Source organism: Ciona intestinalis, chromosome 12, assembly GCF_000224145.3.
Source record: "Ciona intestinalis chromosome 12, KH, whole genome shotgun sequence".
Taxonomy (NCBI): Eukaryota; Metazoa; Chordata; class Ascidiacea; order Phlebobranchia; family Cionidae; genus Ciona; species Ciona intestinalis.
Genome location: NC_020177.2, coordinates 1,352,694 through 1,366,907, shown reverse-complemented (window position 1 = coordinate 1,366,907; position 14,214 = coordinate 1,352,694). Strand labels below are relative to the sequence as shown.

The 14,214-nt window shown below is 35.1% G+C and overlaps 3 protein-coding genes across 3 annotated transcripts; all 3 read right to left on the bottom strand.

Moving 5' to 3' along the window:
* Positions 1–6: 6 nt before the first annotated feature.
* Positions 7–3,709, bottom strand: LOC100180780 (tetraspanin-9-like). Its single transcript, XM_002120202.5, has 5 exons — positions 3,443–3,709; positions 2,785–2,979; positions 1,979–2,131; positions 1,258–1,440; positions 7–720 (listed from the first exon to the last, which is right to left on the bottom strand). The coding sequence occupies exons 1-5, from the start codon at positions 3,503–3,505 to the stop codon at positions 655–657; spliced, it is 660 nt and encodes a 219-aa protein (XP_002120238.1). The 5' UTR covers positions 3,506–3,709; the 3' UTR covers positions 7–654.
* A 469-nt stretch (positions 3,710–4,178) lies between these two features.
* On the bottom strand, positions 4,179–6,451 carry LOC100175363 (leukocyte surface antigen CD53-like). Its single transcript, XM_002121188.2, has 5 exons — positions 6,300–6,451; positions 5,921–6,100; positions 5,417–5,575; positions 4,955–5,143; positions 4,179–4,492 (listed from the first exon to the last, which is right to left on the bottom strand). The coding sequence occupies exons 1-5, from the start codon at positions 6,360–6,362 to the stop codon at positions 4,430–4,432; spliced, it is 654 nt and encodes a 217-aa protein (XP_002121224.1). The 5' UTR covers positions 6,363–6,451; the 3' UTR covers positions 4,179–4,429.
* A 1,146-nt stretch (positions 6,452–7,597) lies between these two features.
* On the bottom strand, positions 7,598–12,444 carry LOC100185551 (tetraspanin-9). Its single transcript, XM_002121339.5, has 5 exons — positions 12,091–12,444; positions 10,138–10,332; positions 9,713–9,865; positions 8,574–8,759; positions 7,598–8,262 (listed from the first exon to the last, which is right to left on the bottom strand). The coding sequence occupies exons 1-5, from the start codon at positions 12,151–12,153 to the stop codon at positions 8,200–8,202; spliced, it is 660 nt and encodes a 219-aa protein (XP_002121375.1). The 5' UTR covers positions 12,154–12,444; the 3' UTR covers positions 7,598–8,199.
* Positions 12,445–14,214: the final 1,770 nt, after the last annotated feature.

Genomic DNA, 14,214 nt, shown 5'->3' with positions numbered 1-14,214 from the left:
GGCAACAAAACATTAATCATAGCAGCCTCAAGCTTCGTACATTTGTTATTGAATAAATCCGACTTTTATCTCGTTAGGCACAGGAAACGACAGTTATTATAACACGGAATTTCTTCTGTTTTTCTGTTCTGTTTTATACACTTCATGTACGCTAACAAGTTACGACGAAGTATGTAATTTTGCAATTGCCGTCAAGTGTCTTGCCCAAAGACACTTACACGCAAAATGGTATCAGCAGCATCAAGCCTCAAACCAGTACGTTGGGGGAACAGGCAATTGCGTTAACCACTTTAGCACAGCGTCGCCTAAAAGTGCCGGAAATGAAACACTTTTTAAATTAATTAACACACGGTAAAAGTAAGAGCGACAACTAGATAAAATTAAAGACCTCGTATAGTAGAAACAGGCATAATTTACATATACAGTGAAAAGCATAGGCGTTATAGGCTCATTAGGGATTCATTTGTAAAGTATATTTTGCTTTAAGAGCAAGGATAAAAAAGTGATTCAGAAACAAAATATTGTTGATTTTGTTCCAGATAACCAACTTTTAAAATTGTCAAATAACTGATTATTTTTCTTTACAATTAAATATTTACAAACGAAGTTCAGACAACAAAACAGCTTCACGCCATTGGCTGATAATCAACAGCTTCACGCCATTGGCTGATAATCTCCAATAGATTGATACAGAACACAGGTAAAGACGATAGCCAACAGCTGTGGAAACAAATTTAATACTAAATTAAAATGCTTAGTTTGGGTGGTACTTTATGTTGCATGTAAACGTAACTTGCTTTATTTTTGCGTGGCGGGGCAACTACAGTCGTTATAATACGGACGTTCTGTTTCATACACCTCGTGCCCGCCAACGAGCTACTACGTATGTTACTTTGTGGGTGATTGTTTGAATGGCGGACAGTTTAGAAACAGCTTTAGTTTTGTTGGCCGTTTTTTTCAAAAGGTTGGGTAATTGGCATAACATAAAACTTTGTTTTAGAACTTTGAAAGGTCCCTCTGAGATTAGACATACATAAAAATTACCAAGATATATTACTTTGGGGTAAGATGGCATACCCTAATATTTCCTTAATTTATGATTGTGTTTTAAACAATTAACAACGCTCTTTTAAGGCGGCTGGGCTACGGTTATATAAATCTTTAAATAGTCCTAGTTAACTACAAAATTGGACGCGAAAGGAGAATGAACACACGAATCATCTTAGTCCACTTATTATACTTGGAAATAAACATCACCTCAAACAAGAGAGCACCGACACCAAAAATTGCAATAATGAATATGTAATGCTGAATAGATGATCTGCACCCTTTTACATACAGGTCTTTGGACCCGACTGTACATGTCTGATTGTGGAAGCAACAACTTGAAGGAATTTCTGAACCCCAGTCTGTATAACTGGTGTAACCGCAACATTTCATCTGTGTATGGAAAATATGTTATTATTGGGCAGTGAGCATGAGATGCATGAATACACCATGCGTGTGTGGTATATAAGTAGACACCCATGTTATAACTTGACAGTGAGCATGAGGTGTATGGATACACCATGTGTGCCTGGTATATAAGTAGACACCCATGTTATAACTTGACAGTGAGCATGAGGTGTATGGATACACCATGTGTGTCTGGTGTATAAGAAGACACCCATGTTATAACTCGACAGTGAGCATGGGGTGTATGAATACATCATGTGTATCTGGTGTATAAGGAGACACCCATGTTATAACTCGACAGTGAGCATGAGGTGTATGAACACATCATGTGTATATGATGTATAAGAAGACACCCATGTTATAACTCGACAGTGAGCATGAGGTGCATAAATACACTATGTGCGTCTGATGTATAAAAAGACACTCTTGATACATCTGGAAATAGACCACACGGTGCAGCACTGACGTTTAAGCTGTAGTATCGTGAATTGTTTCATAAAGGCATATCATTTTAACAATTTACCGATCTTTGTAAATAGTCCCATGGTATTTTCTTGTCTGTATCGTAATGATGAATGCTGTTCAATGCCAGTGTTTCTGCTTTGGGCCAATACACGAACAGTAGTATGATGGAAACTACTTCGATGACAAACAAAATCAAGACGATAGTGAAAAACTGCGAGAATAAAACGGGTAAAAACAAACAACGCTGTGGAAGAGTTTAGTGAATGCAACTTTTTTATGCATGGCAGGGCACCGACAGTCGTTATAATACGGCGGGTGTTCTGTTTTATACACGTCTTGCCCGCTTACGAGTTACCACGTATGTAACTTTAGAAATAATTAAAAAACTAACTTTTGCATTGCAGAAAAAGTAGTATATTTTCACATAACTATTTAACGGGCGATATTATATGAGTTTTTAAATCATATTTTAAAATGCAATTATACAGCTTAATATTTATTGGGCTCGCATGAGCATAAACTGTTGGCACATTTTGTACTTGAAAATTGGCAAAATAGGTTGTAAAACTTTTTACTATCTAATTGCTACCTCTATCATATTGTAGGGTGGGGGAATACGGATCACCTTTAGTACATATTATTTAAGTATCTCCTTACCGATTAACACCGGTCTATATAGACAAATATGGCAGTCGTGAGGATACTGTTTTATAATTCCTTAAGTGTTATTTGTTTACTATCAAATTGGACGAGAAAACAAATGGAAAAAGTGTCCCATATTCCCCTACCTTACTGTATCCCATCTATACGAAATTGTCCGTGAAACAGCGATTAAGGGTTTTGGAGAAGTTGGCTTAAACTTACCGTCCCCAGCATGCATCTGTTTTCCATAAGTGACCCAATACAGCCGAAGAGTCCAGCTATTATTAATATCGAACCAACCGCCATCATAAGTGCCATGGAATTGGAAAGATAAAGATTAGCGGAAACAAGCTTTCGGAAACTGTTTCCGTTTGCATACGCCCATATACCAAAAGCAAGCAAAACAGCTCCGCAAATCTGAAAACAACAGAAAACTATAAGTTTCCAAATGGAATTGAGTGTAACATATTTGTTTTTGTTGTAAGGCAACTTTTTAAATGTTATTAACATTTTATAGACGTCGTACACCGGCTTGAGAGTTACCACGTATAGCCTTTTGTTGGTGATTGTTGCAATATTTTTCCTGGACTGCTGACAATTGGTGCACTATAAGACCAAGGGGTCGAATAGTAATGTGGGGTAAGATAAAAACCGTTAGCACTTAAATCACATCTTTTCTGGTTTGAACAATTAACAACAAGAAACGAAAATGAAAATACGTCCTATAAGTTACTCTTTATACTTTAGATTTGATGTTGGCATAAGACAGTATAAAATACATTCATAATTTTAAATTACATGTTTGACTTAATCTGACAGCCGTCGACTTTGAAAACCTAACAGTAAATTACAAATTATACTTGAAATAAACAATACTTACAGTAATTATAAGGTTGAAGGTAAACATCAGCCACTTGCAAACATTCAATGCTGTCGATTTCATTTTGTTATTTACTTGACACTTTCAAACACCTTTAATTCTAGATTTTAAAATATAATCTTTATTAAAATGTAACCTTTCGTTAAAACCTGGACGCCTTGGTATATCTGCTTTAAAAGAATGTTCAATATAGCTGCCTCTTCTGATTTAGTTGTCTATACAGTTAAAGTGTTTACGGTTCAATTTCCTATTTCGCTCCAGTCAGCTGCGATTAGTTTTTCTGAGAAAAAATTAAAGCTTTATTCAAGCAGTGTACAGTCGGGCCTGTATTAATGTAAGTATGGAAGTTTTGTGAGATTCTAAAGCCAGAAAGACTTGTAAACACTGGGGCCTTTTCCTTAAAGGAAATCTTGTCGTTTGTATATCATGGTATATAATCACAAATGAGATATTGTTTATACCAGCATTTCTTAAACTGGGGTAAATTTACTCCTGGGGGTTTCTCTTTCGTATTTAAAGGGTAAATGAGCTACTAATCAAAAACACATCAGTTGTAGAAGTTTACAAGACATTTTACAAAACAAACAACTCGTTGCCAAAAAGCAAGCGCATTCGTCGTATTAAATATAACTGATGTAATTAGTTGTTTTCGCTTTTTAATAAACGAGCGCCATATTGCATATTAGTGGTAAATCTGATAAGCATCTTTGTTAAATGGGTAAAGCGTACAAAAAAGTTTAAGAACCACTGGTTTATTCTTTGTAAATAGCTGCCAAGGTAAAACACTCTCTCTTGACAAAAGTCGACACTGGTTCAAGCTTAACATAGAAATAAACGGACAAGGTGTATACTAACAATAACATAAGGCGAAACATAAACTGTCAACAATAAAATTTTCGGAAACGGGGAAAGGTTTTACGAAACGAATGCGATACCAGCACGTCAAAGGCATCCAGTCAGCATATACTGGGGCGTTCATCAGGTTAGTTACGCGATCTCATACTCGCTAAATGAATCAAATACCACACAGGTTAAAACGACAGCAATTATCTGAAACGGAAACAAGTTATTGAGAAAAAAATTTGCGCTCAGCAGTGGGCACGTTTTAAACTTAAATACAGTAAGGTGGGGTAAGACGGGGCACTTTTAGCACAAAATATCCAAATATCCTGATCGTGTTTTAAACGATTAATAATGACATAGAGAAATCGTGAAGATAGAGTTTGAATACTCATTGAATGTTCTTTGTATATTACTAAGTAGATTAAGAAAATAGAATGAAAAGGTGTCTCATCTTCGCTCCCCCTACTATATATTTTAATTTTGACATCGTTTCAGATTGTTCATCTGTGGACTTGCTTCTTGTAGAAATACGTTGATATGGCAGCGAAACGGGATGACTTGGTTTGTAATAATACCAGCAGTCGGTACCGTGGTTCATTTATATTTTAGCTTTTGGATATAAGGTACGCTTGTTTCGTCTAACAATTTAGTCCTGCGTTTGAAAATTACCTCTAATAGAGAAACAGCAATTTGAAGGTATCCAACAATATCATGATATCTGTTGTAGTATGAAGAACACCCAGTTATGCTTAAATATGGAGAACTGGTTGTACAAGGCAATGGGTGAATGCCGCAACAGGAATTAGGAAGCGTTTCGTTTTTCCAATCTTTGAAATTGTCGTATCCGCAGCAAATCATCTTAAAAAACAAACATTAGAAAGTGTTCACTAAGCTGTAAGTTTGTGCCCGTCATTCTGGTGGCATTGTTAAAATGCAGCTACATTCGTAGCGTGAAACTTTATTAATTAACGACATTAGTATATTTTGTATCTGTTTGTTTGTATGGCCTATTAACAGCAGCAGGGTGTAACATGATACGCTTTCATACTTATAATACACGTTGTAGCAGCAACATATAGGGTTTAAGTTAAATAAATTGATTAATTTTAAACAGTTTTTAGACCAACAAACCCGTCTCTGTAGGTCGTCCCAATACACTTGCGAGCTGGGTGATGTATGATATTCAGCAATACTTGTAAGAGCAGTTGATTTTGAATGGCTTTGCTGGCGGAAAATTATGATAACAAGAACGATCTCCGAGACCAAAAGTAAAACGACCAGAAGAAAAAACTAAAAATAAAAAAAAGTTAGAAAACTAAAAAAATAAACATACCGTTTTAGGTCAGGGATTTTAAAAGTACAGTATTGTTTAAAACACAACCAAGATGTTTAGGTATTATGTGCTAAAGTAAAGGTATCCTGTCTCTTCCCACCCTATTATATTAAAAAAGATATGTGAAAAAAAGCACTGTAGGTATCGTCCAGGAATCTTGTGGGTCAACAAGTTTAAGAAACACTGTTTCACAAAATACAGCAATATGAATGATAAATTTGTAGGCTTAAGGTGGCTGTAGGCATGCGAATTCGCACGCCGGATACTGTGTACAGCCACTTTTACGTAAGCTTTTATCTTACCGTTACAAGCAGACTTTTATTTTCAATGCTGGATCCAATACAGCCAAAGAAACCAGCAATAATTGTCGAAGAACTGACAATCAAGATTAAGATTGTAATTGGTAAGTTAATAAGCTGCTGTGAGCTTCCACTTTGTAAGTAACCCATGATTCCTAGCGCTAGTGACACTGCCCCGATCAGCTGGAAAAGATTTCAAATCAAAACAACAACAATTGTCATTTGATGATAAAGAAATACAACAAGAATGGCTATTGTTATGACACACATAAGTTATAATCACCTGCAGTATAAAACCTGTCCATTTATATTTACTATAGCATCAGTGTTTTACAGACAAATGTAAACAGTATATAGGTGAACCTTATAGTTCAACACTTACCGTTATAAAAAGACTTAGAGTGAAGAGAAAATACTTGCAAGCATCTAAAGAAGCGGTCTTCATGTTCACTAAATGTTAACCACAAAGTCATGAAGCACTAGCTGTACCTAAAAGTATGCTGAGTTAATGCCGTGACTTGTACGGAAAACTGAGACTGTTTTAGCGTATTTGTCTTATAGCACATACTCACGCAAATGCTATACTAATAGACAACTTATATATACATTACATGCTCATAAGAAAATGGTTTATAACTTAGTTTAATTTGCAACTCATCTAGTAAGACTGTTTACTGTTAAGCTTCCTATACTGGTAGTTGTACAGCTATTTTCTAGGAACTACCTCGTTTCCAAACGAGCTTCGGATTCATACATCGTGCGCGGAAAGTGCTATACAGCAATTAAAAGAGGCTATATCGGTGGTAGTACTTAAACTGGGTACAAAAAAGTACTGTAGGGTAAGACGGGTACCATTAGAACGGAATAAATCATATTTCCTAATCATGTTTTAAAAATTAACAACACTATTTTTAATCATGAAGAAACGGTTATCTATTTATGCATATATAATTAGTTTGCTACCAAATAAGAAGGTAAAATAGAAAGAAAACATGTTCCATATTACCCCTGCCTACTGTATGTTAAATGAAATACCGTTTTAAGTTTAAATTTTATAAATCTGAACCAGCCATCAAATGAGTTTTATAGAATATTTTATTTGTTAATATATAGAAACATGATGTTCTTATGATTACCTAATGTTAATTTGTAAGTAAATGTTAAGATAACGATTTCCTTGGTAAAAATAAGTAGCTCAGTGGTATAAAATTTAACTAGGAACTACTGCTTCAATGATGCGTTGCACCATAGCGCCATGTAGCGGTAACGGATTTTTACATATCGAAACTTAAAACAAAACTTCGAGTCCTATGTAAGAAGGGTTACAGTAAATGAGCCAAACCAATTTTTATGGCTTTTCTTAATTACCAGCTAAACACTAAAAAGATTTCCACGAAAATAACCACTCACCTATAAAACACCCGTTTTACAACGAAAATAAGTAAGTTACATTCACATTTTGTACACGTAGTATAGTAGGGTGGGAGAAGATCGGACACCTTTTCATTCTATTTTCTTGTCTCATTTGGTAGTAACCAAATAACTTTCAAAGAATTATAAAACTGTATTCTCACGACTCCCATAGACCGTTTTAAATTGTTTAAAACACGATCGGGATATTTGGTTATTATGGGCTAAAGGTGCTTCGTGTTATCCATAATTACATATTATTCAATGTAACGAATTTGTACATAAGTTTTATTATTGCACGATTGAACTAACTCATGATTGCAATTTGGTAAACCTTGATTATTAGATGCAAAATATAAAGTGTTTGAAACTGTGATGTGAACACATATTAAGGCTTTAAGGGCTGTTGTAAAGTTTGGGCCAAAAAATATAAATGATATAAGCTAAAATTGTTACATTTAACTTTTGCAGCCTCATTTTGATTTACTGGTGTTTACTTAAATTAATTCAGACCAATTTTTATACCTGTAAACTCCATTTTGAAAGTTAAAATAATGTATAGTCAAACTAACTTAGTGCAACAAGATTCGGCTTAAACCTATAAATTAGTTTGAACAAAAAATTTAAAAGCTGCATTATTTAGCAAACACGAAAAATTTAACAGGCCTATTATAATGTGTGTATATACGGTAATGGGAAAGGAAAATTGACATTATAAACGAGAAACGGGTGTTTTAATTCGTTTAGACATAACGTTCTATACTTATAGGCAATAAACAAGAATGGATACTGCTGATAAAAGTGACTATGTTCAAAGGCATTTAGGCCTAAATGGTAAAAGTACCAAATTATGATGTTTTTTAACAATTTGCTTAAGCCATTTCATAATCTCCAATGTTTTGAAAGAGGCAGCATGCGAAAATCATCGCCAATATCTGAAAAACAAATTAAACATTAAATTGGTCCTATAATAAGTTGGGGAAGTTGGGACAACATTTTGAGTTCTTGTCCCATTTGGAAGCAAACAAAAAACATTCAAAGAGTTATAACATTTTTTAAAGAAAACTTTTTTAGCCCTGATTTTCTGTTACTTTATTTTATTAATAAAGATGCTATCAGTACAAAGATATAAATATATCCATTTAAAATAAATTACAAGAATAACAGTAGCTTTTGGTTTAAAATTAAAAAACGATATAGATTACCAAACAACAAAAAATAAGTATTATTTTGACAACGAAATTACCTCGAATACGATAATGCCGATACCGATTCCCCCAATTATCCAGAAGTATTTACGAATCGCAGCTTCACAGCCAAGCGGATAAAACGTTGTCATTGATGGTGAACATGGAGACGCTGCATCACTACAGCATGTACTTGGTATGGTAGAACCCCAGTCGCTGTAGTTGGTAAAGCCGCAGCATTTAAACTGAAATAGAATCAATGCGGGGTAAGACGGGATAAAATGTGGGAGGAAATGGGATAACGTCAGCACAATATCCCAAATTTTCCAATCGTGATTTAACAGTTACTAACGCTCGTTCAGAGTCACAGGAATACGGGCATAGATTGTTTAATTATCTTTGTTTACTCCTAAGTGGAACGAGGAAATAAAATAAATACATATATAGTAGGGTTCTATTTTCGGGACCTTTATATAGGCCAATTTCACTGTATAATTGAAAATTGACCAGCACATAGGAGTTGTGATCGATTTAGGCAATTTATACCTAGCCCAAAATAACTTATGTTGATTGATTTGCTTTATTATTTATGGTCTAGCGACGTAGTAATTAGCACGCTCGCTTCTAACCTATAAAGGTTACCGGTCTGAGGCTCTACGCGGTTATAGTTGGTGGCGTATTTAATAAAAATCACACACATATATATATTTATATATATATATGGTACTAGGGTGGGAGAAGATGGGACAGCTAATAACTGTAATTTCTCGGCTCATTTGGTAGTAAACAAAGAACATTCAAAAATTATAAGACCGCATCCTCAAGTCTTCCATCGACCGTTGTTATTTGTTTAATATACGATCAGGATATTTCGTTACTATGTGCTAAAGGAGTTCTGTCTTACCCTGCAGTACTATATTACTAGTACTTGTTTTAAATTTAGAAACGTGCGTAGCATAAAAACATGTTTTATGTCAAACGTATTTCCTTTACGTTTCCGAGATATAGTAGGGTGGGGGAAGACGGGACACCTTTAGCGCCAAATATCCTGATCGTATTTTAAACAACTAACATGTTTTGAAATGCTTTCAATGTACTTTGTTTACTACCAATTGGGTTAAGAAAATAGAATAAGGTGTCTCATCTTCTCCCACCCTACACTAATATATTAATACAGTATACAGTTATGTCTTCTTACTGTTGTTTGTAGGATGTCCCATGGTTGCTTTGTTGTTGTGTTGTAATTTTGCATGCTTTGTAATGCAAGGTCTTTTGCTTTCGGGTAATACACATAGATTAAGATGGCTCCTACTATTTCGGCAATGAATATGACCAACACGATGGTAAAAAACTAATAAAAGAAGATCGTTAAGCTAGTCTCGGCCTACTAAAGATATCTCTAGTAGGCCATGAGCTATAGTCTATACACGTTTAAAAAAAGCCAAAATTCTGTAAAACAAATTAAAACAAAGATACATTCGTGGTAACTTGTAAGTGGCCCTAGTTGTAAAAAACAGGACCGCCATTGGCTCGTCACGCTATAGGATAACGAGTTTCAATCATTAAATGAAAAAAAAATACCGCGCTAAAACTAGTTAGTAATGTTTTGTTTTATAATATCACCGTTCCCAAAAGGCATTTGCTTTCTTGTATTGCTCCAAGACAACCGAAGAAACCAGCTACAATCAGCACTGCTCCAACGGCAATAAGAACAATGAGAGAGTTGAATATAACTGGGTCGGAGGATATGATCTTTTTGAAAGAGTCAGCATTCACGTACGCCCATACACTCAGACCAAGAAGAACGCACCCGCACAACTAAACGTATAAAATCTTTTATTATTGTGTATTCATACACTTCATGCTCACTGTCGAGTTATAACATGGGTGTCTTCTTATACACCAGACACACATGGTATATTAGAACACCTCATGCTCACCGTCGAGTTATAAAAAGGTTGTCTTTCTATACATCAGACACATATGGTGCATTTGTACACCTCATGCTCACCGTCGAGTTATAAAAAGGTTGTCTTTCTATACATCAGACACACATGGTGTATTCATACACCTCATGCTCACTGTCAAGTTATAACATGGGTGTCTTCTTATACACAAGACACACATGTTGTATTTATACACCTATTGTTTACTGTCGTCCATATGGAATCCATACATATTCATATGAAATTTTGTAGAAAGTAAACGACAAACCAGTCGACGTTTACACTACAGCAGTACAGTTCAATATAAAAAAAATCACTATATGTTTCTCCAAACCAAGCATTTATACTGCGTGTTAATGCTGATGCTTTACTTTAAAGTTAGCGGATACGTCGCTCAAAGCTGCGTCAATCATTTAATGTTGATTGGTAAACAAAAACAAAGCGCGAAAACATGCCTTGACCGTATATACACACGAACTATGTCGACATAAAACCAATATATCGCATTTTAGTTGATTAGTATACACGTAAACATGCGTTGACTGTTTCAGTGATCTGTAAACAAAAACAAAATTAACATGCGTTGACCATGCACAAACGAACTGTGTATGCAAAGCGTTAGGTGTATATCCACTACACAGTAGCTGTATTGCTCCGTATAATGAAACCCAAACAATTACAGTACTGTGGGGGAAAACGGGACACCTTTAACCCATAATACCCAAATATCCTGATCCTGTTTTAAACAAATAACAACGGTCTATGGGAGTCGTTTATTAGAATACGGTTTCATAATTCTTTGGAAGTTCTTTACTGCCAAATGGGACTAGAAGTCATGTGTTCCATATTCCCCTACCTTACTATAAATGTTTTTTTACCGGAGAAGCCAAAAATGTGCGTATTCAGTTTTCTTAAAGTTGTTTACCATTTTGGCAAAGTTAAGGTATGTCTGTACCCGTACCTATAGGGTACAGGAAATTTGCGTCGCAACAATTAATTTGAAACTAAAACTGCGTATCCGTTCACTGTACGCGTGTACAGCAGTTATACGCTACGCTTTATAAGCCATTGTGCATGTTGAACGCATAGGTTAACGCCCATATCGCATTGTCCGCGGTCGCAAAAATACTTATAGTTGGTTGGGGGAAGATGGGACACCTTTTCATTCTATTTTCTCGCCCAATTTGGTAGTAAACAAAGAAAGTGCAAAGAATTATAAAAACGTATCCTCGCGACTCCCCTAGATCGTTGTTATAGTTTAAAAGACGATCGGGATATTTGGATATCATGTGCTAAAGGTGTCCCATCTTCCCCCACCCTACTGTATAAATAAACAGCAGCTGAATTATTGCGTGGAAAACATGCAATTATAAAGTAGTCTCTTTACTACGGTATGAGCAATTATGTAGTAGGTTGGGGGAAGATGGGACACCTTTTCAATCTATTTGCTCCTCCAATTTGGAAGTAAACAAACATTCAACGATTTTTTATAAAACTTTATCCTCACGGCTTCCATAGATCGTTGTTAATTGTTTAAAACACGATCAGGATATTTGGTTATTATGTGTGAAAGGTGTCCCATCTTTCCCCAACCCTATAATATATATACGTATACACGTTATGTACTTACGAATATTAGTAAGTTGAATAGAAACATCAAATACTTGCAACAGTTCAAACCTTTGCTTTCCATTTTTCTCGTTTTTGTCCAAAATTACCGATTTTAAATAAATATTAAAATCCGCCTATTTTGTTAAATATTAACATAAACGAACACTCTAGTTTTATACAGTTTATTTTACTAAATTTAGATTTTCCACATGATATTTTAATATCAAATAAGCTACACTTTATATTAGTCTTATAAATTATACCTGAAAATGTCATTTCATAAAATTGAGCATTTCTTGTAACCTAATTTTTTTTAATAAAGTTTGTCTGATATGCACGTTCACAACAAAACTATAACAGCTTGCAGTTTCGCTACACGCTAATGCTACAGTTGTCACTCTATACACACGAATGTACCATTGCATATATGTTGCACTGCGAACGAATGTACTAGACCGGAAACGACGTCATACCACGTGACTCTTGAGCTACAGCTTTAATAGTAGCAGAACAACTCACTACAAATACGGAAGTTTTATACACATCATATCTGCTGACAAATCAATATAACATGGGTCTTGACGTGTATGGAATACTTTCATAAGCTATTCAATATATATGACGCGTTGGAGTAAAAATACGCACTACGTAGACACAGATTATTATGTGGGTGTTTTGTACTTAAAGCGGGTGGAAGAAGATGGGACACCTTTTAACTCTATTTTCCCGTCCCATTCAGTAATAAACAAATAATATTTAAAAAATTATAAGTTCGTATCCCTACCCCTATAGGCCGTTTTTAATTGTTTAAAACACGGCCAGGATATTTGTATATTATGTATAACTACTATAAGGTATAATAAAGCGCTTCTATGAGCTTTCGGTTATGTACCTCATATTGGTCTCTCACATCTTAAACGTAGATTTAAACGGCTTGTTGTCACGTTATTTCTATATACCTAACAAATCTCGCACGGCAGGGCTTTCGCAAGCTTTACAAATCACGTTTAAATGCTACTATACCATTGTTGGTATGTCTGTCTATATAGAAAAGACGGTCATTTCTCTAACTCAGTAATCAATAATACGGTGTACAAATTAGGCCATCCCAAAAAGGTAAACAACTACCCAGCAGGTTACATACATGGTAACTCGTAAAGGAGACGAGGTGTATGAAGCAGAACACCCGTTTTATATACAATCATTCGCAATTTTACGCATTGGGTGACAAGTCACGAGTTTCGAGTCGCTTTAGCGCCTTCAAGCGAAAATTGGGAAACAAATAAATTAATTTACTGTGGGGGGAAATGGGACACCTTTAGCACGTGATATTCGAATATCCTGATCGTGTTTAAGCAATTAACGACGGTCTATAGGAGTCGCGAAGATACGTATTTACAATTCTTTGAATGTTTTTTGTTTATTGCTAAATGGGTGGAGAAAATTAAACAAGAAGCTGTCCCATCTGCCCCATCCTACTATATGAACGTAACCTATTTATTCTTGCGTGGCCGGGCAACGTCAGTCGCTTTGACGCAGGTGTTCTGTTTAATACACTTCATGCCCGCTTACGAGTTACCACGCATGCAACTCTGTGCGTAATTGTTTTTTTTTGTATTTTTTTAATGTATGGCTGACAGTTTAGACAACACTTAAACAACCACTGGGTTAGAGCAATATCTATTGGGTGTCCCTTTAATGGCAGTAGCGTTAAGCATCAAACCCATAACCTTTATGTTAGAGGCAGGCGCCCTGATGAGAATAATAAAGCAATATAAATAATAGTCCTTATTTTGAGCGTGGTATAAATTGATTAAATCGATAAAAAATCTTGTTGTTATATTTTTTGAAACAGTTAAATTAGACTGCAAAAGAAGCTGCAAAAAATGAAATTAGGCTCGGATATAAAACAAAGACTTGGTGAAATGTGCAGCAGCTGTTCTATTTGGCTTTGTTTTAGTTTGGTTTACACCATAAGCTTTTAAATAATTTAAAACAAGCACTAAAAGAAAGAACATTTATTTTCTTAGATAAGCTTTTTGTTTTCAACGATAGAAAAAGGGTGTTTAAAAATATATTATGTTTAAAATGCTAAATAACTTCCCATGTGTTTTTAGACAAGTATACCATAATGCAGTTATAA

Excerpts from the sequence above, each read along its gene's own strand:
- LOC100180780 (XM_002120202.5), bottom strand. The coding sequence starts at position 3,505 with ATGAAATCGACAGCATTGAATGTTTGCAAGTGGCTGATGTTTACCTTC. Across the intron at positions 2,132-2,784 it reads ACAGATGCATGCTGGGGACG|TTTTTCACTATCGTCTTGAT; the intron begins GTAAGTTTAAGC and ends TTATTCTCGCAG. Across the intron at positions 721-1,257 it reads TCGGTGCTCTCTTGTTTGAG|CTGTTGGCTATCGTCTTTAC; the intron begins GTGATGTTTATT and ends TTGTTTCCACAG.
- LOC100175363 (XM_002121188.2), bottom strand. The coding sequence starts at position 6,362 with ATGAAGACCGCTTCTTTAGATGCTTGCAAGTATTTTCTCTTCACTCTA. Across the intron at positions 5,576-5,920 it reads ATAAAAGTCTGCTTGTAACG|TTTTTTCTTCTGGTCGTTTT; the intron begins GTAAGATAAAAG and ends TTTTATTTTTAG. Across the intron at positions 5,144-5,416 it reads GGGACGACCTACAGAGACGG|ATGATTTGCTGCGGATACGA; the intron begins GTTTGTTGGTCT and ends TTGTTTTTTAAG.
- LOC100185551 (XM_002121339.5), bottom strand. The coding sequence starts at position 12,153 with ATGGAAAGCAAAGGTTTGAACTGTTGCAAGTATTTGATGTTTCTATTC. Across the intron at positions 9,866-10,137 it reads GCAAATGCCTTTTGGGAACG|TTTTTTACCATCGTGTTGGT; the intron begins GTGATATTATAA and ends TTCTTTTATTAG. Across the intron at positions 8,760-9,712 it reads GGGACATCCTACAAACAACA|TTTAAATGCTGCGGCTTTAC; the intron begins GTAAGAAGACAT and ends ATTCTATTTCAG.